At 41.9% G+C, this 26,686-nt stretch overlaps 1 protein-coding gene and 2 long non-coding RNA genes across 6 annotated transcripts in view; 2 read left to right on the top strand and 1 right to left on the bottom strand.

Annotated features, from left to right (window-relative positions):
• Positions 1-26,686, bottom strand: part of LOC310677312 (uncharacterized protein) — a 62,399-nt gene that overhangs the window by 12,735 nt on the left and 22,978 nt on the right. The window contains exon 1 of one of the 3 annotated variants that reach the window (XR_014511053.1): positions 10,700-10,860. The exons of 1 other annotated variant lie outside the window; for it this stretch is intronic. Coding sequence is in view for 1 of the 2 variants with exons in the window: in XM_083440140.1 (XP_083296266.1) it covers positions 10,693-10,867 (175 nt within the window). In the remaining variant the exon portion in view is untranslated. Of the gene's footprint in view, positions 1-10,692; positions 10,883-26,686 lie in introns of those variants that run through there. One more of the 3 variants, XM_083440140.1, reaches the window with a different exon arrangement.
• On the top strand, positions 10,967-12,613 carry LOC310677357. 2 transcript variants are annotated; one of them, XR_014511122.1, is made up of 2 exons: positions 10,967-11,367; positions 11,704-12,613. It is a non-coding gene; the product is annotated as an uncharacterized lncRNA (long non-coding RNA). The 2 variants fall into 2 exon arrangements; XR_014511123.1 differs by having other exon boundaries at positions 10,976-11,059.
• On the top strand, positions 23,003-25,587 carry LOC310678138. The gene is made up of 2 exons (XR_014511645.1): positions 23,003-25,132; positions 25,255-25,587. It is a non-coding gene; the product is annotated as an uncharacterized lncRNA (long non-coding RNA).

Here is a 26,686-nt window from a genome sequence, read left to right as displayed (position 1 = left end):
CTGTCTGCCCCACAGATTGTGTCCATACCTTGCCCCCTGTAAGTACACAAATAGAACACATCAGGTACCTACACAAATTCAAACTGGCGGCATTCCTGTGTCTGTAAATATGGACTCTGTACGGTATATGAGTTTGCCATTAACATTGCATCCCACATTTTTTGATTAATGCCATGTTTCTGACCTTTACCGCTGCTGCTGCTACTGCTGCCGCCGCCACCTCAAGTTCTTTTTATGACTGCAGTGGTTTTGCAACCAGCAGGGAAATTGCTTGATAAGCTAATTTAGCTCCAGGCTGCCTGTTTGTAGGATGGTTCCTGCCTTCATCCTGGAGCCGATTTCTCTCTCACACACCCCCACTGACATATTCGGTGCAGTTAGTGGTGCCCAGATGGTGGTTTATGTCAGATAAAGTGGATTTCTGTACAGTTACGTTTATGGGAAATAGTAAATATTATCCTTCTTCCTATGAATTCACAGCATTTTATATAGGGGCCACATGTCAAGAGTGAAATGGCAGAGAACTCACAGGGTGCACCACCTGTTATGAGGAAGGCCAGATTCCGGTTATTGCATGTCAAAACCAAGTAGGAAAACTGTTCCTGGACTCTTCTGTCTACAGCTTTTTGTGACTGAGTGCTCCCACAAGCTCAACAACTACTACAGACAATGAAAACTAGCTGTTAGGGAGAACTGTTCTATAGAATGCACAGTTCTTACGGAGATCCCTGGCCATTTCCTCTGTTAGAGGTCAGAGCTATGTGTGCCTATTATACATCCCCATCAGCTAGCCTGCTGCCCTCAGCTGCCTATTGCCAGGACTGAAGATGCCTAAGAGTTCGCTTCTGCTCATACACTGGAGGTGGGGAGCCATCTTGGTTTTTTGCCTCAGGCAGCAAAATGCCTAGGAACCTGTTTCACTTCATATGTTATTACATCTTGACTATCCTGGTTGAGTCTGATGAGAGCCGTTGCCCAGCAAGAATAGAATAAGAAGAAGAGTTTGGATTTGATATCCCGCCTTTCACTCCCTTTAAGGAGTCTCAAAGCGGCTAACATTCTCCTTTCCCTTCCTCCCCCATAACAAACACTCTGTGAGATGAGTGGGGCTGAGAGACTTCAAAGAAGTGTAACTGGCCCAAGGTCACCCAGCAGCTGCATGTGGAGGAGCAGAGACGCGAACCCGGTTCCCCAGATTACGAGACTACCACTCTTAACCACTACACCACACTAGCTCTGGAGGGCAGCTGGTTCTCCATTCCTGTTTTATCGCCATCTTCCTGGTACATTAATTTTCTATGTATTGGGGATGGGAATTTATGGAGGAACACACAGACATGGGATTTTTCACAAGCAGCGGCCGAAGGTATAGCGTGGGAATGTTTTTTACTAAGTGTCTACTGTTAGCATTAACTGTTTGCTTGCTTGTTTTATCTTATCAGCTTTTTAGTCAAGGTTGATTTCCAAATCAGCTTGCAATTAAATTCCACAAAGCACTGCAATATATTAGGACTATGTGTCCTAAGTGTTTGTATGCAGTGCCTTCTGGTCCCTAGCAGGTGATGTGGTGCTACTATTTTTTTAGAAGGCTAAAGCGAGGGAATGATTTTGCTCAGATTGGAGGGGCTTCTGGGGGCAAGGCTTCTGGTTTGCATTAAAGGCCCCTACCTCATCCCTCTCCCCAACAATTTGAGCACTGAATTGATATCACACTCCTGGCTGCAGTCCCCAGAAGGAGCAGCAAAAGGATTTAAGGACCAGCTGATGGGAAAGAGGTAGCCCTTTCAGGTAGGTAGTTCCACTTACTAGTTGCTAATCCCAATATTCTTTCCCTACAAATACATTATTCAGTTTAAGAAACCCTTAGTACCATTCTAGGGTATTAGCCTTGATTTTAGGAGTTGTTTCTCAATTGATAGAGATTGTTAGGAATTCTAAGCCATTGATAGTAGTACTGAATGTCCTTAAAGAGATTATCTCATATACTTTTAGGCTTCCTTTAAATATTCTGCTATGAAGGCATAGGTTTCATACCGGGGGGGCAGGGGAGACCCAGCCTTTGGCAATGAAGGAATGGCTAACAGAAATGTTAGTTGTCAAAACATGCTCCTGGGGTGCAGCTATTGTCTGCTCAATGTGCAGCATGTAACCAAAGTCTTGGATGCTGAAAATGACAGATTAACTGACTTGGAGGAAAAACTAATTCTGCGTTTTATATATTGGAACACACAGTGTAAGTATATAAAAATAGAAAGGACTCTTTTCTGTACTTCTCAATTTGCTTAAAAATACATATATTGAAAAGCAATTCCTATTGTACTGCCAAAATCCAAACAACCAAAAGAGGCCCATAAAGGGCATTTTGAATTTAGATTCAGATTTGTATATTTGTTTTAATATTTCCATATGGTATGTTCCTGATCTGTTCCATACTATATCCCCCCCCCCGCCCACCTGAAAAATATGCCACTTTTAATTGGCTAGTGAAGGCTAGTGAAGGGATGGGGATGAAGTCAGTTTAGCCCTAATTTGCACTTTGTGGGGAAAAATACGTGAACCAAAACACAGCTATCCTTCATTTGAAAGTGTCAAAAATGTGTATATTAGGAGAAAGGGCACAAAAGAGCTGTATTAGTGAAAATAACTTGAAAAAATGTGTATTATTAAGGGAAATTGATTGCAACACAGATGCATATTTAGCAGAACTGAATACAAAATATGTAAAAATTGGGGAAATGTATAATAAAATGCTGACACCAGCTAATGTGGAAACGATGCAAGCTGACCCCAAGATTGGGAAAATGAGAAACTGAGAGAAAGCAAAACTGACAGACTTGCCCATCACTAGAGTAGATCACAATGGACAAAATGACATCTTTGCACTACTGTAAATTCATTCCATTTTCCCAAACTAGGCCTGTGTTCCCACACTGAAGAAAGGACTTAAACGTTCATTTCATCTCCACCCAGAGGCAAGAGGCAGGCATCTTGCTTGCCACTTTCCTGCTTAGAAAAGGGATACTTATTCTTGTGGGTGATTGATGGCTCAGACAGGCATCTCCCTAAGTTGAGCCATCCGTGAAACGAGTTGCCCTCTGGCGTGGCAAACCGCTGCACTGACTTCTGAGGGGGCTGTTTAAATTGGGCGCAATAAGATGTAGTGCAGGCGGTTCATAAAATTCCTATTAAGAATCAGGCCTGACACTTGGTTAAAATTTAGCTAGCTTGCGGAATCCTATTTGCCACTGTTAAAAACACATTAATTATCAGTGCCCTCTCATGCAAGACTACAGTGCATGTTATATAGCTGCGGAAACACCCCGCGACAATAATTCCAAGCGTTTTTTCTTGGCTGTGGGAGCTGAAACTTTGCTCAGGCGTTGCAAGCAATTTGGACCTTGTAATGCGCCCAGCTCACAGATGAAAACTGACAGCCCCATTCTATGGCCAGATCAAAATGGCTGCCCCTTGAACTGCTACTTAGACCAGAGTAAGTCTGGAATTCATGCCTTATGTTAGGCAGAAGATGCAGAAACAAGACAGAGAGTTAAGTCAGATCACCGAACTGATATAAGGTGAAATCCTTTGCACCCACAAAAACAGTGGGAAAGAATAGTATGACCCAAATTATGTCCTGTAACTTTCCAGGTTAATGGCATTGCAGACAGATTTTTCCCTCCCTCTGGAAGGAATTAACATGGAATTGAGTACTGAGCTTCTGCTAGATACTAATACATCTCCAGATGTGGCTTTTACATTATGTGAAAGATCAGACACAACAAGAAAATTATCAGGTAAGGAAACATCAGGAAAATTGAATAAAGTGCTGTCTGAATGCAGCCTCTCATTTTCTTCCTTTCTTTCTCGGAAGGTGCTTTGAGCGAACAAGCTCCCCCAGAACTGTGCTAGCTGGATCTTTGTCCTTGAGTGCTGCAATCCACTCTGCTTTTACAAGGCAGACACAACACTCCCTCGCTCTATTTCCCACTACAAAAAAAACAACCTTTGAAGGGCATCTTTGAAACATATTCTTTTGACGGGAGCAGCCAAAGCAAAACATGCCTTGTTTTCCCCAGCTGCCCCTAAAGAGCGAGCTAGGAAGGGAGGCGCTTCCTTTACACATAAGACCCCATTTATTTGCACTATACATTTAAAGCAGTATCATGCCGCTTTAAAGAAGGATCGATTGTTTAACCACTCTGAGAATTGTAGCTCTGTAGGGGATATAGGGCTCTTCTAACAATTCTCAGCAACCTTAACAAGCTATAGCCCTGTGGCTCTCTGTGGGAAGCCATGACTATTTAAAGTGGTATGATACTGCTTTAAATGTCTCAAGTGGATGGGGCCTAAGGCATGCTATCCATTTTATTTATACTGACCCTAGGGCTGCTTGGGGTTTTTATAGGTTTCTGTTGCCTCACTGGATTCTTTCCTTTAGTACCTTAAAAAGGCATCATCATCATCATCATTATTATTATTATTATTATTATTATTATTGATTCAATTTTTTAATCCCACTTTTCCTCCCAAAGGAGGCCAACTACTGCCGCCTCTGTTGAGCTTCAGTAGAGTTGAAGCAGCTTTTCCTGCTGTTGCTGCTGCTGCTGTTGTTCTAAAAACTGATATTGACGTGATATTTTGTTTTCTTGAAATCAATAAAAAGGATATCCATAGAAAGTGAAGGGCAGGTCTCTCACTTCTGAATCTCACTCATGAAGCAACAAAGAGGGAGACGCAAAATAAGCAAAACTTTTTCTGCTAGGGTTATTTTTGTGTGTGTCATATTGTTGTTCAAGTCATGTGTACCCCCATTCTTCATCTCTGGAGAAACTGATTCTAGCATGATTTGGCCTTACCAGGCAACATCACTTTCTAGCCCAGGAGTCACCAGTCTGCTCTATTCCATATGCTGTAGCATACAACTCCCATCAGCCCCAGTCTATGTGGCCAAAGGTCAGGGATGATGGAAGCTGTGGTCCAACAATATCCACATTGGCTACCCTGTTCTAGCCAATGAGGAAGTGGGGAAAAAAACCTTACCTTGCTGAGTACAGGTTTCAGCCAAGGTTAGTTTGACAAAGGCTGAAGCCCAGGCTTATGAAATAACATTTGCAAAACTGAATAAATATAGTTTCTCTAATATAAAGTGCTCATCTTCTCAGTTAACCTTATTCAATTTTGAGCTATTAACTCTTCAGAAGTATTTGTCAAAAAAGCCCAAGGTAAATATTCAATATTCCTAGAAATAATTGATCTTGAGCTCCGTTTCCATTTCTCTTGCTGATACTTTCCAAACTAAATGATTCAGGAAATTCTAAGATAATGTTGCATTTGTTTTTGTTTTGTTTTGTTTTTACACTAGACTGCCCCATGGGCAGTAGGAGGGATACACGTAGTCCAATTAAATATAGGTTATGTCTGAAATTATATTCTATAGGAATATAATTGTTTGCAGCAAGGTGCTCCTCCCACATAATTTTTCTGCAGGGAGAGAAGAGACCTGGATGCAAAGAGCCATTTTTATACATTATTTTTATCCTTAGAAAATTATTGGAAAATTTCACCTTGGATAGAAGCCATATTGCATATACAGATTGCACTTTAAATAGGAAACCTCCTAAGAAATGATAAATAGCTATACAATATCAAAACATTAAAAGAAATTCACCCTCTATTTCTCAAACACAAACACAAGAGTCGCCAACTCTTTATACTTCTATGCAGCAAATCAATTCAAGGCTGTAAATGACTCAGAATGAAAGACAAAGACAGCCTTTATGTTTACATCAAAACATGGAGGCTTTAAGATAATTTTGTTTCAATATACAAGGTACACATGCTTTTTACAGCCTTAAAAAAACTCACATCCTATGTGCATGTTGCCAGCCTACTTGAGGCTTGTGTGAATAAGCAAAGACCAAATACATCAAGGGGTTGATGACAAGGGTAGCTATGAACTTAGAAAATTTGCTAGAAGCTTTAAACCCGGGGTGGCTAACCCCTTCCAGATGTTGTTGGACTTCAACTCACATCAGCTTCCATCCAACAGGGCAAACGGGGATAGTGAAAGTTGTAGTCCTGCAACATCTGAAGTGGGTAAAAGTTAGCTATTGTCTGCTTTAAGTCTATAAATATTCTGATTTATTTATTTTTAAGTTGCCTCTTATACAATAGACATTTAGTAGTGCCTCAGAAATGTATTCTCTCTCTCTCTCTCTCTCTCTCTCTCTCCCAAATTCCAGAATTCACCTTTAAATGCCAGTTTTGGACGTGATGATGTCACAATAATTAAGTGAGCTTTTATTTATTTTAATGTGTGCTGGCTCAAAAGCTAAATTGAAAAACTGCAGTTTCATTGTGATCATTTTGTAATTAGAGAGTGCTGTGTCAGTGCGACCAGCATTCTCTTCAGATCTCTCTCTCTCTTTGGAAATACACGTAAAATTCTTGCCTTCCTGATTGCCATCACTTTCCCTGAACTGACAAAAAAAATCTACCTCATGCTATGCTCCAGGAGAGCAGCATGGGGGGAAGTGCAGTAAAAATTAGTCATTTCCTTTATTTTTGGAATATTTTTAAAAGATCTCTCACAGAATGGAAAGACGTGAGAAATCATCAACACAGTATAGCGGCAACTCTTAATATAATTTTAATCAGGACGGTGCTTTAAGTAGCCAATTTAATCACTGTCATCATCAACATCATCAGAGTGATTGAAACCATCATTACGTTGCCTGTTGATTATCTGGAGGTGCTTCTTCCTGCACCATACAAGTTGTTCATTAGAAAAGTGTCAGAGAGGGCGGGAGAAAGTGGCTTACTAGGGCAGCAGGGCATGGCAGGGTCAGTCCTTGCAAGAATAAGAGTGAAGCTGCATACACACAGAGACTGTATCTATATAGTGTATCTGTCTTGATCTATATATCCATATTGTGTGTATAATAGAGATAGAGATAGAGATAGAGATAGAGATAGAGATAGAGATAGAGATAGAGATAGAGATAGAGATAGATAAAATATGAAATATATAAATACAGAACTTACATCTTTTGGAAAGTTATTTGTTTGCTCCCTATGCATTTGGGTATCTCTTAAGATATTCTAACCAAATGTTGCATGATGGTTCCTGAGACGATGGAGCAGGTTTTTGTCTATGTTTGGATACAGTTGGGTGCCCTTTTGAATCAAGATGCTGGACTGATTTTTTTTTTTCCTTTTCAAAACTGTGTTGATTTTAACCAACGGTTTCAAAACTGCACCGATGTTGCTGGTGTTGATAAATTTAAAATAGAAATATCAACAATTGATTATTTCTATTTTTACAGTGTGTGTTCTGCCTGCTTCAGTGTTCCAGCACAGAGAGAGAAACGAAAACAAAGACACAACAGAAACATCCTGTGAAACAGGAAATATGCAGGCTGTGACACAAACATCCTGCTTCCTTTTAAGGTGGAACGAAATATCCTAACATGCGTGCGTGCCAAATGCCTGTTTTGCTCCAGGCACCCAAATGTATAATGTACAATGACAATAAGAATTTTTGTTTTACATCACCTTTCCACCTAACGCTCATGGCGGCTTATGGGAAATCTGACAAAAATATTACCTTAGTACAAAACTCAATAGCATAAACCATTAACCCACTATGTCTGCATTTATAGAATAAACAATTCATGGCATGACAAAAATACATAATAATCGGGATATGAAACAAGGTTCTATGAACCAATTTATCACAATATAGCGACAAAGAAAATCAATCACATAAGAAATCATGCATTAACAGTTCTGTCCTAACCTCTTGGGGGGGGCACCTTTCTGCCTGCAGTCAGCCTGTTCCAGTCCTTCCAGGTCAGGTGAAAATGGGCCAGACAAGGCACAGGAAATTAGGTATTATGGGATGCCATTTCTCTGCTCCATTCCAGCAACATCTACACTGCTTGTTTGCAGCAGAACCATACTTGGTTCTGCTGTGGGCATGGTAATAATCTGAGTGGTACCAAAAAAAAGTCTATATCTGTCATATTTTTTCCAGTCCTGGCTTTGCTATAAATTGTGTGCATGCCACACCCCACCCCTCCAGAAGAAACCTATCATTCACAGAGGGTGCCATTCCAGACAACAATTGCAAGATGGTTGAGACTTCACACAACAAAGAACACTCATCTCTCCCCCTTCCCCAGCCGACCCCTGTACATTGTCCTTGGAACTAGCATTGCTTCCTCATGAAGTGTCAGTCTCAGGGCAATCTAATCCCATTTTTAAAACACGCGTCAGCTAAGCTAGGTTTCTGAGACTCTCACATACGTTATTATAAGTACTGCCATCTTCCTGGAAGTCAAATGACTTTTGGGCCCTCCACCTTTGTTTGCGGGGGAGGGGAGGAGGGAGATTCAACAAAAGTGGACAGGACCTTTATGTACTTCCAAGGGAACACAGTAGGAAAGGTGATATAAAAGGCATCTGGTTGGCTCCTAGAAGAAAAGAAGGCTGGACGTGATGGGCTTTTCACCTGATCCAGCAGAACTCTTCAGACATTCTCAAGTGTCCTTCTGGGTGAGTTACTGAGAAAGTTTATGCTAACTGTTTTGGGGAGCTGTGAAGAGAAAAACAGGGATCTGGCAGGTATGCAGTTGGTTCCCCAGTTAGACCTCTGCTCACCACTCTTCTGTCCAGAAGGTGCCAACATCTACTGCTTGTTTGGTTATTTTAGGGTAGAATTCATCCCAGTGGTAATACTGGAACAACCAGACACCCATTGCATAAGTTGGCCAAATGACTGCCTTGGAGTGAAAGGGAAAGAAGATGGTTAAGGACTCCAAAGTCCCCTAGAGATGTCAAGGTAAGGGCTGGACCCAAACCAGCTTGAGTGCCTTCAAAAGGAAGGTGAAAAGGTAACAAAAGGGCAAGGGAAGTGAGGTGGAAGAGGCAATAAGTAGAGGCAAGACAGTCAAGGAATAAAAGAAAGGGAAGTCAAACAATGATACATGGGAACAAGGGAATTTTGGAACTGGCACTCATTTGTCGACTCAACTCCTCCCCAGATTTCTGGTCATATTTTCCATACACATTCCCACTATTTTGGTAGGCGCATTGCTTGGGCCTGTATAATATTTTTCTCAGTTGCAACATAATATTTAAGAGGTGGCAATATTGTTGCCAGGGAATGGAGTCGGGAAGATAAGTGCACATTTAACAGACCAGAATATAACTCACGAGCTCACTCGCTCTCACTCTGTCAGGGCCAAGAGGGAGAGACAGACAGAGGGGTGGTGGGGAGAAAGTGCCTTTAGCACGCATTATGGAGTGTTCATAAAAGAAATCTTTCATTTTGAACATTGTGCTGAATTTTGCGCACTAAATGAAATTAGTGGAGACTCAGTGTGGGAGTTCAAGATTCAATAATATGTTGGCAGAGGTATCAAGTCTCCCCCACCAGGCAAGATACACGCACAGGTCACCACCTACACTTACTGAGCTACTCGTCTGTATCTAAGAATAAATGTTCTCATTAGTGGGTACAAGAAATATTGCAACGCCAGCTATTGGCCTGAGAAGATGGGAAGAATCAGTGTAGCATTTCACAATCCCGGTTACATCACACCTTGAAGAGGGGGGAAATTGCCGTTGCTACAGTGCCATCATAATGCCACAGCTGTGCCAAAACCCACTCATCTTTAGTGGGCTTATTCAGATGCCTAATGCCTCCACAGCATGATTCTGAATGCCCAGGGAGAGCGCTGCTGCACCCAGGACCAGCTTGCTTGCTTCCCAGAGGCAATTGGTTGGTCAGCCTGAGAGCAGGATGCTGACTTAGATGGGTCTGATCCAGCAGACCCTTCTTACGTTCTGAGGTTGTGTGGGTAGACATTATCAGCAATGCCAAAACAAACCCCTTTCCAGCAATGTTTCAACATTTCACATGGAAATATTCACATTCTCCTTTAAATTGCCAGTTGTCCTGGTGCCCTCAATAATACCATCACAGAATCAGATCACAGCTGACAACTTTTCCCTTTTCTTGTGAGGAATCCTATTTGGAATAAGGGAATTTCCCTTTAAAAAAGGGAAACGTTGACAGCTATAAATCAGATCTGTTTGGTTAATGGTATTGTGACATTCCATTCAATAAATTTTATTCAGTAGAACCACCTTTTTCATTTCTGTCAAGCTCTTCATTCCCTTGGAGCAATTTCTCTGGGGATGCAGAATGATGGTGGCAGGATCTAGAACCAACCAAGAATGGAGCCAAAGGGTTATAGTCAACTAAATCATATTCAGGGTACATTCACTGGAATTAAAACTTAGGCATGGGTTAACCAGGAACGGTGGTGGCGCTGTGGTCTAAATCACTGAGCCTCTTGGGCTTGCCAATCAGGTCAGCAGTTCAAATCCCTGCAACAGAGTAAGCGCCCATTTCTCCATCCCACCTCCTGCCAATAAAGCAGTTCAAAAGCACACCAGTGCAAGGAGGTAAATAGATACAGCTGTGGCAGGAAGGTAAACAGCGTTTCCATGCGCTCTGGTTTTTGTCACAGTGTTCCGTTGCAACAGAAGCAGTTTAGTCATGCTGGCCACATGATCCAGAAAGCTATCTGTGGACAAACGCTGGCTCCCTCTGCCTGAAAGCAAGATGAGTGTTGCACCCCATAGTCGCCTTTCACCGGACTCAACCATCTAGGGGTGCTTTACCTTTTACCTTTTTACTGCCAGCTTCAAGAAGATTGATGGCTTCAGAATGCAATATATCCCCTTCTACTTGAAAGAGAGGGACTCCCATAGCAACCTTGTCCTGCTTGACTGAACATTGTGGCCTTCTGGTGGTGCAGCCTGCTTGAAGGAGGCAGACTGGGCATTGTGACTTCATGATTATGATTACTGCTTTAGGGAGAGGGACTAGCCATTGTGATCTCATTCTGACACTGCTTGACTGAAGGGCAAAGACTGGACATGGTAACATCATGCTAATGCTGCCAGCTCCAAGGAATGGCTATTGTGATCTCACGCTGAAGCTCCCCTTCAGTTGTTGTAGGCTGCCTCTCCAAAACCAGCCCAAAATGTTAGGGAATCATGGAATAGTTTGGGCTCAGTTTGATGAGAAAAGATAACCCTAACTCACATGAAACTGCTGTGTCATTGGGATGCCAGACAATGACTGCCTCTGCCCACTGTTACTGCCAGCTTAAAGGACACAGGTGGCACTGTGGTCTAAACCACTGAGCCTCTTGGGCTTGCTGATCAGAAGGTTGGCAGTTCGAATCCCTGTGATGGGGTGAGCTCCTGTGGCTCTGTCTCAGCTCCTGCCAGCCTAGCAGTTTGAAAGCACGCCAGCGCAAGTAGATAAGTAGGTACCGCTGCAGCGGGAAGGTAAATGGCATTTCCGTGCACTCTGGTTTCCATCACGGTGTCACGCTGTGCCAGAAGCAATTTAGTCATGCTAGCCACATGACTCAGAAAGCTGTTTGTGGACAAACGTCCTCTTCCAATACTTGCATCAAAACACAGTTGTCCTTCAAAATCTGAACTGTTCCAAATTTTATGATGCATTCTCCTCCTACAAAGATGGCATACATTAGAAGGGAGTGTGCACAAATATGTCTATGAGCAACAATAATGTTTGACAATGTGTTTTATTAGGGGAAATTGCTAGCAAAAATGCATTAATTAGTGTGCATGAAAACCCAGATTTATTTATTTTTTCAGACTTTTAAAAAATGTGCAAACTGATGTGGAAATCGCTTTAACTGAACTGAAGACGGGGAAAACAAGAGACTGAGAGAGCTATCAAAACTGACATTCTTCGACCCCTATCAGGAGTGAGATATAAATGTCAGAATGAAGATTTTTACTGGAGACAACCACCAGGAAATAAGGACAGCTGGTGTGTAATCATGGAGTCTGGTTCTGCTTCTTAAGCTCACTCTCTATCTGAAGAGCCTCCTTTCTCTCTCATTATTGCAAATGAGAAATGTGCAGTATGATCCTCTGTAAATTTCACAGAGTTCACCTGGACTTACTCTCAAAGCTGAAAGAGCCAGAGATGTCATGTTGGAGCTTCATGTTTGGAGCCCAAGGAAATGTTCTTTTTGTAAAAGAAGTTGTGGGGATTGCCAATTTTGACTGGGCTGGAGAAAGGATTAGATCTCCCTCTCTGCAGGTTCTGTTCAAATTGTGGCCTCCACAGCTGCTCTCTCTCTCTCTCTCTCCTCTCACACATACAACACCTTTACACCAGGAGCTTCAAATGCGCAGCTCCAACAAAACATCAGATGGCCTGAATTGTGTTTAGAATTGCAGCCTAAGCTTACCATTCAGGCAGCAGTTGTGGAAACAGTTACTCATGCCCTGAAGTCTTTATGAAGACGTCAATGACATCAGGAGATAGATGCATGAAAAACAGGCATGAGGAACCATCTGTAACTGATAGTGGAACTGTCCCCCTAAGTTTCACAGCCACCATTGTCTTGACTTCACAGATTCCTTAAATTCTTTGTGAACTCTACCTGAACTTTTGTCTGTTGTTGTCAGGAATACCTGGAGTATTATGAGGGACTTTCTAACAGCTTTATTGGGCTCTTCAGTTGGGAATAAACATTTTCCAATATTTTCTCAATGTATGTTCTTCTTCTCTTATGCTATATGTTAGGTGGATGTTAGGGGATGTCATTTCAGATTTAGGAGAAAAGGGACAAAGTCTCTTAATGAGGTTTTATATATTGAAGCTTAGCGCTCCAGTCCTAAATCCACATACCTGGGAAGAGTATAGGCAAAATGATGAATTTCGATCTTCCCGTTTCTCATTTCTCCAAGCTTAAACTCAGTTCTCCACATTTCCACAGCAGCTTGTGATTTTTAAAAACACCATCATGAAAATTTGTCAGCATTTTAATTATTTCCCCCCAATATCCACATTTGTATGCAACTTTGCCTAATTTTTTTTGTAAAAACAAATCCCCTCTTATATTGCATTTCTTGTATGTTATTTTTACTGATATGTGCATAGTTGTGCACAGTGTAGGTATTTTTGCAAACATGGCTGGAGAACAGCAATGCAAAATTCAGAGAAGTACAATTTTTTTGAATGGCAGCTCTGTTTTGATTTGTGCATTGTTTTGGAAACAGAAAGTTTGCCTTTGTATATGAATGGAATTGAATTTCTCCCGATCCCTACCTGGGAATATGCCCCACTGAGTTCAATGGAGTTTATTTCTGAACAGACGTGAGCAGCATTGCTGTACTAACACTCAGTGGTAGGCCGTTGTGACATTACTGTATGACAACCACCCAGATGTTGGACGGCAAACGTCTACAGAAGGCTGCCTGCTCTCTTTGTGTTCACTCCCTGAGGAAGTTCAAAACCTACTTGGGCAGTGTGTCCCCACTTTCACGCATGTCTTGGAACGGAAGCAAACACCTAGCAAGGGCTTCAGTTCCTGCCTCATTCAGTGTACACTTTCTATACTATCCAGCAAAGGGGATTTGAAGTTCACATAAAAAGCAGAGTGTTTTTAAAAAGCAATTAAAATAATTAAAGGCCATTTCAAAATGTTAGTAGCAGTGAATGCTGATACACACACACACATGCACACACGAGGCATCAGTCCTATGCCCAGGTTGCAATTAGTGAAGCTTATTGTCAAAGAGAAAATGCATTTTATTTGAAACAGCGAGAAGAATGTATTAAGGGGAATGCATAAATTGGATTACCACTCAGCTGTTGTGCTAAGGGAAAAACAGATGGCACTCATTCTGTCCATGTAACACAATTATTAAGGACTTTAATGGGCAGCCATATAAGTTTTAATAATTTTTTAATGAAATTTATAAGGCAGTATACCCATCAGAACTAAAATTTTCAGACAAGAAGACAGATCTATTCAATCAAAAGATTTTGCATTGCTTTTTAATCACCACAGAAAGCTGCAATTACAAGAAAATAATGTCTTTCTAAAAATGAAAAGATAATTCTCGTTGTCGGTCTTTCCCACTCTTCCTTCACAAGAAATACTCAACCCCATTAAGGCCTTAAATTCTAAGGAGCTTCTAAAAGAAGATGGATTCTCACTAAAACATTATGCATATTTTATGGCACTATTAACTTCCTCTTTAAGCTCTTTCACAGCAAGCTTTTTCTTTCTATAGAATATGCTGAATTTGAAAGGAGAAAAAAAACACACCTTAAAAACCCAAACAACCTTTTTCCCCCTCATTACACAAATTGCAAAACAGTTTCGTGATTTATAGAACATGATGATAAGAGTTGGCAGCTGATACCAGTTCTTGGGCAAGAAATGAATATACAACACCTAGAGTGTGTACCCACATTTGCACATTTAATGCTTGATGCCTGCAGCATGCAGTGGTGGAGACTGTAACCATGGGTGAATCCTTCATCACAGATTTAACAAGTCACAAATGGCCGAGTACCTGACGTCTCCTCAAATGCTAGCTTTGAATGGAGTCAACCCTATACATGGCTCCAATTTAAGCCCTGTTTCTATGCATGGGGACGCGGGTGGCTCTGTGGGTTAAACCACAGAGCCTAGGACTTGCCGATCAGAAGGTCGGCGGTTCAAATCTGCACGACGGGGTGAGCTCCCATTGCTTGGTCCCTGCTCCTGCCAACCTAGCAGTTTGAAAGCACATCAAAGTGCAAGTAGATAAATAGGTACCACACCAGCAGGAAGGTAAACGGTGCCGCCACCACTTCTCTACCTCCTGACAAGCAGCAGCAACACAGCCAATCAGAGGTCAGGTGAGTGATGCTGCCTCAATATGCCATCTGCGCACACACTATCCCACAACGCACTTTCTCGCTTGTGTGTCCAGGCTGAATGCCTGAAATTTTGACGTTGCAGTGATTAAGGGGCATGTCTGTCTGTCTGTCTGTCTGTCTGTCTGTCTATCTATCTATCTATCTATCTATCTATCTATCTATCTAATCTTGCAGTGCAAATAGGAATGTGGTAGAATGTGGCAATGCCAGAGCAGTGCATCCCACAGTGAAACACAACAGGCAGTCTCATCTGCGGGGAGGTGCTTTCAACTTACAGGAAACTTCTAATTTATTTCTCACGGCACACTTGCTGTTCTCTTTCAGCACATAGTTTAAGAATCGCTGCTTTAGAAGATCTCAGTTTTCGATAGCTCAAGCTATTTCGTGCAAGTCACCGAGACTTTAAAAATTTTAAGGTCTCTTGCTTGAGGCTTGGGGGCACTCACCAAACTTGGCTGGCAGAGCAAACTTCTCTGCAAATCTTCAGCTAATAATGAGTTTTCTTTGTAGGCATTGCTGCAGCTGAGAAACTGTTTTGTTTCTGTAGGGCAGGTTGTAAGGAGAAAGCACACAGGGAGTGGGGGGGATACAGAGATTCATTAGCAAGTATTTTCAGTGTGTTATCTCTCTGAGCTGTGGTGATCCTATTATCTGGCCATGATTATTCCTATACCTCTTCTAAAGACAAAGACAGAGGAGATGTACAGTGGGGTTTTAATTGGCAGTAACCTTACGTGAAAAGTCTTAGGAACATAGATTGGCAAAATCTGCCTTTAATGTGAATCAGAATTAGGTCTAAATACCTAATGCTTCTCAGGGCTGCATTAGGTAGGGTGAAGTGGCAGACTTCAGATAAAGCAAATTTTCATTTATTTGCTTTACAAGTGGGCCACACAAGAAAAGGCTGCTTTGCGATGTGTTCCTCCTCCAGGTGCCAGCCATGCCTTCCTCCCAGAATAATCCACTCCATTTTCTCTTCTGCCTCCCAATTTTCCATCCCACAACAGTAAATCAGAATTGGGTACCTACTGAACATAAACATTCCATACTGGCTGTTTGGGTATTTTCCTTCTTTAGGGGTTTTTCCTCCCTAAGATGCTCCCCCCCGCCAAGTTCTTCAAAGCTTGGGATTCTCCCAACATACTGCTATCTCCCCCTTGTGCATGGATGGTACAATTGGTAAATAGCACATTTTCAAGGATCCAAGCTTGGGCTTATTGGGGTCAGGAGAACTCTGGGCTGCCCTGGATTGGGCCGGGCTGCCTGGAGCTGCTAATAGGGCCTGGGTTGGAAAGCTGCAGAGGTCTGTTTTACTGGTGTATTCCCCACTAGGGTCGAATCCTGCAGGCTCACAAGTGTCTTCCCCATTCACTTGCAAAGCAGCAGCCAGCAGAGTGAACCCTCTTTCTCTTAGTGAGGTGCAGGGCGAAGGAGATGCAGCTGCATTTAAACATTAGCTGCACCCCTAAATTGATTTGGGGCAAGAACAGGGGGGGCTGTGCACAGCCTTAGCTTTTATACTACTGCTTTACTGTTTTTCTATTGTATATTTGTTCTAATGAGACTGTTAACTGCTTTCTGCTGTATATCACTTTGATACGTTCATTTTTTTAAAAAATAAAAAATGAGCCAAGTGGTCAGACTGAGTCAGACAATTGGTGCATTTAGTTCAGTATTGTCTCTACTGACTGCCAGTCCCATATAAAATGTGTTGGGAAGGGAGGCGGGGTTATTGGGTTGTTTTTGTTTTTATTATGTATTTTTTGTTTCTATATTGTGGTTTTATGTTCCAAATGCCCTGAGACCTGTTGGTAAAGGGTGGTACACAAATATCATCCTCATCATCATCATCTCTCCAAAGTTTCAAGCAGGGTTCTTTCCTAGCCTACTTGCAGATGCTGGGCATTGAAACTCTTCTGCATGCAAAGCAGTTGCTCTATACCACTGAGCAATGGCTTGAGATGTGAAGGTGTGTGGGGGACACACACCCAGAAATGGGAGGGGGAAGGGAATTCCCTGTGTTTCTCCCTCCTGAGGCCTTCACATCTCAAGTTATGGCCCTTCCCATCTTGGCAAACTAATGGACAGCACAGATGTGAGCAGACTGAAAGCAAACAACAAAGAATTTCCTTCCCAGTGGTGTTAAAATGGTGCCACTCTCAAAATAACTACAATTGAATCAGTCCAAGACAGTGCTACCTCTGGTTTCGAACTTAATTCATTCTGAGGTCCATTCTTAACCTGAAACCGTTCTCAACCTGAGGTACCACTTTAGCTAATGGGGCCTCTTGCTGCTGTCGCCGTGAAATTTCTGTTCTCATGCTGAGGTAAAGTTCTTAACCCAAGGTACTACTTCAGGGTTAGCAGAGTCTGTAACCCAAACTGTTTGTAACCCAAGCTGTTTGTAACCCGAGGTACCACTGTACAATGATGACAAGTTGACTTTATTTCCCTTTCTGTCCCAAAAGATGCTATCTCTTTGCAGCAGTGGTTCAATAACTATCCAGAGCCAAACCTGTGCTGTGATGGCAACAGAATGAGCACAGGGTTAACTTATTTAAGTATTTTCTCCACCAAAAGCTTCTCTCTCTCTTGGGACTCTTCGCTGTGCTTCAGTTCCAAGTATGAACACGCATCATTCCTCTTCACCCATGGGGCAGGGGAAATAGCATGAGGTTATCTAGGCTTGTATTGATCGGACAGCTCTATGCTGCTTATTGATGAAATCTTACCATCAGCCTGACACCCAGATCATGAGATGCTCTGGTGAACTTAGACAGATAGCCTTCTGATGGGTGCCTGCACAGGGCTTGCAAAAGGGATTATCCTCGCAAAACCCAGACGAGCTCTGTTCTGACTTGAACTTTACTAGAGGGTAGTATGAAACATTAACTAGACTGAGCACAAGAATAAATTCCCTCATGGTTGACGAAGAGACGGGGAGAGAATTTCTTCTTCTCCTCACATTAAACTTTCTGAAAAGATGCACCTTGTTTTGGTGGTGGGGTGGGGGAACGTAAGACTGCTCAAAATCACTCTCATATAATGTGGCCTTATCCATGATTAATATGCAACAGCAAAAAATACAAAGAGAAGATATTATTTAATAGCCACACCTTCTTGTTTTGTCAATTTAGACATGCAGGTACATCATCAGAAGTCATTAAGCAGAACATAGGATACTGACTCATGCTGAGTCATTACACTGGTTTTGCTAGAACAGTATTATCTATGCTGACAGACAAGACCTTCCAGAGTTCTAGAAAGGAATCCCTCTGCCCCATCTTGAGATGCCTGGGGTTGAATTTGAGATGTTGCATGCAAAGCATGCAGTGTGCTACTTGAGCTATACATCCTCCCTTAAGTGGCTTCCTAGCAGCTGATGACTCAACTGAATGTGTGCTCTGACTCCACTAACAAAAATTTCTGTGCAGGGATTGAAGGTTATAGAAAAGTTCTATACATGATGTATCGGTCTACGATATCCGTTTAACATGCAAACCACCATTCGGTGGCAGTTCTTAACTATGTGCAAACCAACCCTCAATGACTCATAGCTGCATGTGTGAACTGATTCCCTTAAACAGCATTTTAAAAGTCAGCGATGTTGTGAGTACCTCAGTGGGGTTTGATCTGTAGCAATTCATTGGCAGGACTCAAACCAATGGCTTCAAGATTCCGAATAAACATTCGGAAAAGCTTTCTGACACTAAGAGCTGTTCAGCAGTGGAACAGCCCACCATGAGAAGTGGTGAACTCTCCTTCCTTGGAGGTTTTTAAACAGATGTTGGACGGCCATCTGTTTCGGATGCTTTAGTTGAAATTCCTGCGTTGAAGGGGGATGGATTAGATGACCTTTGAGGGCCCGTCCAACTCTATGAGTCTATGATTGTAATCCGGGCAAATATTGACCCAGATTGGATCAATGATCCACTTCAGAATCTGCAGTTCAGTAGATTCTGTTGTGAAGTGGTCTGAGGGTTGTGCACTGCCTCTGATCCAACAAAGTTTTCCTTTTAAACCTATATCTGAAGGAGCGTCTCCACCCCCATCGTTCTACCCGGACACTGAGGTCCAGTGCCGAGGGCCTTCTGGCGGTTCCCTCACTGCAAGAAGCCAGGTTACAGGGAACCAGGCAGAGGGCCTTCTCGGTAGTGGCGCCCGCCCTGTGGCACGCCCTCCCACCAGATGTCAAAGAGAACAACAACTACCAGACTTTTAGAAGACACCTGAAGGCAGCCCTGTTTAGGGAAGCTTTTAATGTTTGATGCATTACTGTATTTTAATATTTTGTTGGAAGCCGCCCAGAGTGGCTGGGGAAGCCCAGCCAGATGGGCGGAGTATAAATAATTTTATTAATTATTATTATTATTATTATATTATTATTATTATATTGTGTCTCCATTCTCCCCACAGAGCTCCTTGCTGCCATGTGCCTAGATTGAACATAGAGCAAGTCCCCCTGGGATCAACAAAGCTTGGTGATGATGCATTGTTCCCTGGGGGAATTTGACAGAAGAAACATGGCTGCCCCCTCATAAACACTGCTAAATAGGCACCATCAGCATAATTTTGTATAACTCCTGACTTGGTTTATTTATTTGGCACCCATAAGTGACATTCTGTTTCTGTTTTTAAAACAGTTACGTAAGTTGTGAATGATTGTTTCACTGTACTGGTAACTCCATTTGCTTGCTTATTGCAACCTTGGCTAGGCATGATGATTGTGGCTAGATGTAGATAGCATCACAAAATCACGGGCTATTATATTAGAGCAAGAACATTAATACACCCAGTCCCTAGGCTGCCTTCATTTCCATATAAATGCAGAGCATTATGGTCGGCTGTACACCTTGAACACATGCAAAAAATGAATAGGAAAGCCATTTTCCCATCAGTTATTTTTCTGTTTTGATTTAGTAACTTAACTTAACAGTCTTCTTTGTGAAATGATCAATGGTCCACCATGTCACCTTGCTGCGTACAAGGGAGCTGCAAATCCTCAGCAATTTGGGGGGGGGGGGGGTTGGTTTTGGTTTTGTTTCCCACAATTTGATTACATGTACAAAACCTCGGGCTAAATGGAAAATCCAAAAGCCTAAAAGCTTTAGATGCTGGTAAGAGGAGCTAGGAAAGACTGCTGAAATAATGCAGAAGATGATCTGACATAACAACATTTAGCTTTGTGTGGGTTCCATCCATTCCCCTAATACAATAGCTTGTGTGTATATAAATATAATAATAATATTTGTCGAAAGCACATCAAAGTGCAAGTAGATAAATACGTACCGCTCCGGCGGGAAGGTAAACAGTGTTTCCGTGCACTGCTCTGGTTCACCAGAAGCAGCTTAGTCATGCTGGCCACATGACCCAGAAGCTGTACGCTGGCTCCCTCGGCCAATAAAGCGAGATGAGCACCGCAACCCCAGAGTCGGCCATGACTGGACCTAATGGTCAGGGGTCCCTTTATCTTTATTTATACCCTGCCTATCTGGTGGGTTTCCCAAGCCACTCTGGGTGGCTCCCAACAGAATATTAAAAACACGATAAAACATCAAACATTAAAAACTTCCCATGCCTTCAGATGTCTTCTAAAAGTCAGATAGTTGTTTATTTCCTTGACATCTGATGGGAGGGCGTTCCACAGGGCGGGCACCACTACTGAGAAGGCCCTCTGCCTGGTTCCCTGTAACTTGGCTTCTCATATTGAGGGAACCGCCAGAAGGCCCTCGGCGCTGGACCTCAGTTTCCAGGCAGAACAATGGGGTTGGAGACACTCCTTCAGGTATACTGGGTGTACCTGAAGGATATATATATGCCATGTCTGATTCTGCTGTCAGGTTTACTGAGGGAACACAATGCCTTAGAAGGCATACCCCTAGTCTGCCCCATAAAATTCTAGGCACCCCGTCCTACCAGTGAAACGTTGATGGGTCCCTTCTTTACAGATTGTTATTCTGTATATACTTTTTCATTACTTATCAGGATCAAGTCACTTCATCTATTGGCTTTGATTGCAGTCCAAACTTGACTTCTCTCTGAGGTAAGTCAGAAGAAATGCCTTTCAGACAGTCATGTCTTCTTAGAAGATCAGGCACTGTGGTCAGACCACCTCTAATCCGGCCACCCACCAAAATCATGACTTGTGCCCACAGTACTTTTCAGATTCAAATCTTAAAATTTATGCTCTCTCTCCCCCTCTCTGCAAGCACGCACAACATTTTAATTTTGAAAAGGTTTTAGAGTGGTTTTGTGCACTGTGTCATGGAAAAAGCAGCGCTGAAAAGAAAAAGGAAACAGAAATACTACATAAAATAGAAGAGGACTAGAGAGCTACTGGCTACACAACAACTGCTTCGTGTGTGTTCTTGGATGCAAGTGGTTAAATGCTTTGACACTTTATAAATTAGAACAGGGGCAGCATAAGACAATGTTGTAAGATGTTAATAACTCAGATACGGAGAAATCATTGCACAAACCTTGGATTGTCTTCAAGAAAACATTGAATAAATTTTATTGATAGATCGTTTAAAATTAGTTCTTTCAAGCTACAACCTGATTTGGGTGTGTGTGAGAGTGAGTGTGTATGTTACTACAGATATATAAGCTTTCATACCTGAATACTTATGAATACAATTTTACATTTAAATATTAATTGCTCATTACAATCTTTAAAAAAATTATAATAGTACATAATTATTTAACTCATGAACTCAATGCTAAATTCTAAACTAAATTAATTTTTAGGTTAATTTATTACCTTAATTTCATTTAAGATTATTAAATTTCACCGCTGACACTTTAATTATATTTTACTATCCTTATGATGCATTTGCATTCATTTCTAACAATTTAGAACGCCAATTTTGTTTTGTTTTTAAATTTAGCTTTTTAAGCCAATTGTGCATTTAAATATTAGTCACATATTTACTGGATGCAAAGTTTCTTGAAAACATTTTTAATATAAGCATTAGGGTCACCAAGGGCTAGGTTTCATCATAAAACATCCATAAGTATTTATTTTAATTTTTTTTAAAAAAATTGGATCCCACCCTTTCTCAAAGAGGAAATGGGGTTTGTCCCATTTTACCTAACAACAACCTTGGACAGGAACATCGTGACTGGCCCAGGGTCATCCAATGAGCATTACAGCTAAGCAGGTATTTGAAATGAAGTCTCCTAGATTTACACCAAAGGACTGTCTCAACTCCCTCTCATTCACCCTCTCACTAGTATACAACTACAATCGTACCTTGGAAGTTGAACGGAATCCATTCCAGAGTCCGTTTGATTTCCAAAACGTTCGAAAACCAAAGTGCAACTTCTGATTGGCTGCAGGATGTTCCTGCAGCCATTTGGAAGCTGCGGAAGCCCCGTAGGACATTCGGCTTCCAAAAATAGTTCACAAAACGGAACAGTCACTTCTGGGTTTGCGGTGTTTGGGAGCCAAAATGTTCGAGAACTAAGCTGTTTGAAAACCAAGGTATGACTGTATATAATTACTTATACGCTAAGTCATGTTTGTCTCTGGTCTTCTCATATATGTCTCTGTCAGCCAAAATGTTTATTTCCTAGGATTCATCCCAGCTCATCAATAACTATTTGCAAGCCGTTTATGGGCTTCTCCATCAAGCATAGACTTACCAAGCTAAATGTTGTCCAATGGCAAAAATAATTCCTCGCCCCCCAAAAACTGAAAACCCCTCACTGAAGTAATTTGCAAAAATTAAGTTTCACCCCCTGAAATGACATGCTCTACCTGGTCTGCCTCCTCTGCAGGCCACATCTCTCACTGTTCTGCACCACTTCTGGTGATTTTTTCGGACTGTAACGTGTCCTTGAACTATTATAATACCACTTGCTTGGCTGGATGAAGGATGGAGAGGTGTGTCGTTAGAAACGTCTGACTTCATTGTGGGTGGAACATAGCCTACTGTTCAAAAATAAGAATGACAGTCATTGCCCAGCGTGATGAAATCTTGTTTGTTTTAGTGGGGCTTGTGTGATGTATTCTGTCGCTATATATGTTTTGATGGGGGAAGTCTTCTATCTGGTCAGGTGAAAGTTGGCTTAACTGACCATTCAAAAGGGGTTGGAGACAGAACCCTCAGTATGCAAAAAAAAAAGGATAGAAGATATTCATGTTCCGATTGGCGGTTGCAGGTTTAGAATTCTTAGCTAGAGAGTGTGGTTGGCTGGGGCTGGATGGGAGGCAGAAGAAGCGAGTATTTAGCTGGATGCTAGTTGCTGGGTGTCAGTTGGTGATTCCTAGTGGACAGGCAGAAGATGGCAATGTCAGCAGAGGAAGAGGATTGAGAAAGAAAACCTGAGAGGTAGGCAAAGTGGCTTGGTGGATGGAGTAGCTGAAACATTTGGCTTATGCGGAAGATACAAGGGGAGAACCTGTCCGTGGTGCTGAATGATAAGGCAGTTTAGAACAACAGATTCTGGTGTCTGGTAGGAGAGCGTGAAGAAGACAGCAGATACAGACCCGTGCTTTAACAGGTCAGGAGAAGCTTCAACAAAAATCCTCGGTATTACAGTGCTGGGGAAGCTTAACCCCTGATTCATTGTAAGAAGGCAGGCCATTGTAGGCTAACTGAGGGCAGAGGTCGGAGGGGCAGCTCCCTATTTCCTCCAGTGGATCAACTTCCATTCATCCATGCTTGTGCTTTCATTGATTCTTAGAACAAAAACCAAAGCAGCTTTTTGCTACCCATGCTCAAATGAGCAAGTAGTTCTATAAGCTGGTGAGGACAAAGGTTTGTGATTAGAAGTGGATTGTTTTGCTGCCAGGCTTTTAATACACAGTAGTTTTGTCTGCAGCCTCTGAGTGGCAGCCTGACTCGCTTCCTACATTGTGTAATTTGAGATGACCTTAGTTTCACACACCATAGATGAATAGGTCTGTTAGCTCATGGGGCTTTTCTGTAATTGCGTTCAGGTTAATATGTGTGGCCTTCGTCAAGTTACATATGTCAGGGCTACAGTCTCTATGGCATTGTCTTGCTGTTTTGAAATGTAGATGGATCCTTTCATTGCCATATTCCTAGAAAACTCTTAGCACCATTTATAATTCTAAATGAATTTCATGGAAGGCATTCTCTCTGCATTTTCTTAACAGGACTTGGTATGAGTACATTTATTTCTGCATTCCTTTAACTGTGTGGCCTATTTTGGCTCCTTGGGCTCCAGACGTGCTATAAATTTAATCCATTTATCAGCCAAGGATTAAGCATCCTAGCCTCAAGTGCAAAGCTAAGCAGGGTCCAGTATGGTTAGGGTTATGTTAAGTGCACATTAATTCCCACTGAGTTATACTGTGTTATATTCAGTGTTGTTTTTTTCCTTAAAAAATGTATAGCAGTACTCTCATTTTGACTCAAGAAAATCACCATTTTATCGTTCAAATCGGGAATAATAAATACAGTAAATGGACAAAAGTACAAAAATTCTCAATTTTGGGGGGGTATGCATACCCCTGCATCCCCCCAGAAAAAAGTGCTGGCTATACTAGTAGTTTCCTGGCCTAGGTGGATAATGTTTTTGGTGTGAGTGAGATTTGGGTAATGTGAGAGGAAAGGTGTTGATGGCTTTGAACAGTTTGTCAATCTTATTTCCTAGTTTGTGATCTTGAATTCTTGATTAGTCAGATTTACTGGCCACCCCACCCTATACTTGCAACAAGTAACAAGGTAATTATTTTACCCTAACCCTTCTGGTTCAGAGGTACCAAAATCCAAATGTCTTGCACCACTTCCAAGCAACATCTAGGATGTAGTTTTGGAAGGTCTCTGAGGAGAACATTCCAAAGCTGAGAGGCTGCCATGGAAAAGGCACCTGTCTCGGTATACCTTTGTGGATCTGATTTGGCAATATACCTTGCATGCTTAACAGTGTCACCCACACATGTCTGGTCAGAAGTAAGCCCATTGTTTTCCACGCAGTTTCCTTTCAGCCCCAGGGAGCACTCCAAATTAATCCTAAGGGCCTTGATGGAACTAGGGGAGGAAGATATCTGTTCAGATCTAGTCTATTAGGCCTATACACACACAGAATATCATGTTTTATATTTCTATGACTCTGTCTCTCTGTCTGTATTCTGACAATATCGGAGGAGGTAAGATAAAATTTTATACTACTTTTATACCCTTTTATACCACTCATTCTAAGGATAAAGGCCGTATTTTGAACATTGTCCTTAATAAACAGGTAGCAAAGAGCAGTTTCTTTACAAGCAACACAACCTTAAACACAAATAGTTATTTTCCAGAATTGAGCTGACACTGAGATTTGCTAACAAATAATTTCCCGGTGAAAATTCTTATCTTGCATGAAAAGGAGGCTTATGACCAGGTAAGCATTTCTCTTCATACAAAATTGAAACTGACTTTCCACGGATAACACTGAAGTTCAAAAGACAACGGAAGTCTCTCCTGCTCTCTGAAAGTTCAACCAATATTTTCCTTTCTTTCTAGAGCACTAGGTGAGAAGTTTATGGGAGGCCAGAACTGCTGCCACTGTGCTTTTGTTACCATGTGATTCCGCTGCAGCCTTTCATTTCATGATTTCTTTGAAACCAAAATAGGGTTTTCTGTGTGCGGTTAAGTACCGACAGCTTTTATAGAATGAACTCAATCAAAAATGGCTCCTTTGCTTGTCTTTATCTTTGTGCTTTTCACTTTGTAGCCCAAGTGATATTCTTTCAGCCACCTGTAAGCCATTAGCACTTCTGTTTCACCACACGTTGCCTTCACATTCAAAACTTAGTGCAAAATAAATAAACCATTCCATGTATGCTTGTCAAGAAATGATGTCTCTGTGTATGAATCATTGCTGAAGCCCCTGGTCTGATTTACTTGGGTTTATTTCTGTATGGCAGGGCTGGGGAACCTTTGGCCCTCCTGATGCTAGTGGACTACAACTCCCATCATCCCTTAACTTTGGCTGCACTGACTCCAGCTGATGGGAACTGAGTCCAACAACTATTGCAGAGCCAGAGATGCCTCAGCTCAACACTTTTCCCTACTCTGCACCAATGGCATAGGTCTGCTTTTACTTTCCACAAACGATGACCTGCCTCACAGGTTTATAAGCAACTTTCTGAAAACGATGCCTTGGGAAAGGCAGCTCACTAAGCCACATCAGGCAGAGCAATCCACCACCATCCCTTATTCTGGGCGAAAGGGGTTAGAGTAGCAGTGGAAATAATATAAACGGAACTGAAATTGCATGGAATATACTGGGTTAAAAGTACATATCTGAACTACTGGAAATGATGCGCTCCAAGTATCTCAGATACTTACAGACTATGGCATTCATGCAGAGATATTTTGACTTTATGTGCCAATGAGAAAGCAGTAGTTTAAATGCTGTTAGGATTTCATCTAAAAAAGTGAATGGCCATCAAATGCTTCTGGTCCTTTAAGAAGAAAAGAAAAGAAAAACCCTGCTATTTGATCCTATGACCTCATGTAACAGTGATGGATTATGCAGGATGTCCCACATTAATAGGCATTTTCAGCTCATTCTACACCTTGATTTCAGTAAGAGGCTCATTATTCTTTTTTAATCTCATATTCATGTGGGGCATGAAAAGGACAAAGGCATCAGTTTTGAATGTAAAGGGTTCCCCTTCGCACTCCAACCAGGACAATGGTTCTCTCCTATTCACTTAAGGAAGTAGGACTATCTAAAAGTTTAGGTCTCCTAAACTTTAGGAATAGATTCTTAACTATACTGGCAACTGAGCACTAGGGACTCAGTATGGAGTTTCCTGCCTGGGAGATTTTCAGGAAGAAACCTGCTTCTACAGCAGTGCTCAATATTTGATAAGTACAGCAGTGGTCAGCACCAATATCAGTTCTCAGCTGGAGCAGCAGCTCTTAGCAGACTCAGGCTGAATTCTCA

This window comes from Podarcis tiliguerta (genome assembly GCF_965153285.1).
Source record: "Podarcis tiliguerta genome assembly, chromosome: 5".
Taxonomy (NCBI): Eukaryota; Metazoa; Chordata; class Lepidosauria; order Squamata; family Lacertidae; genus Podarcis; species Podarcis tiliguerta.
This window is presented reverse-complemented; position numbering and strand designations above follow the sequence as displayed.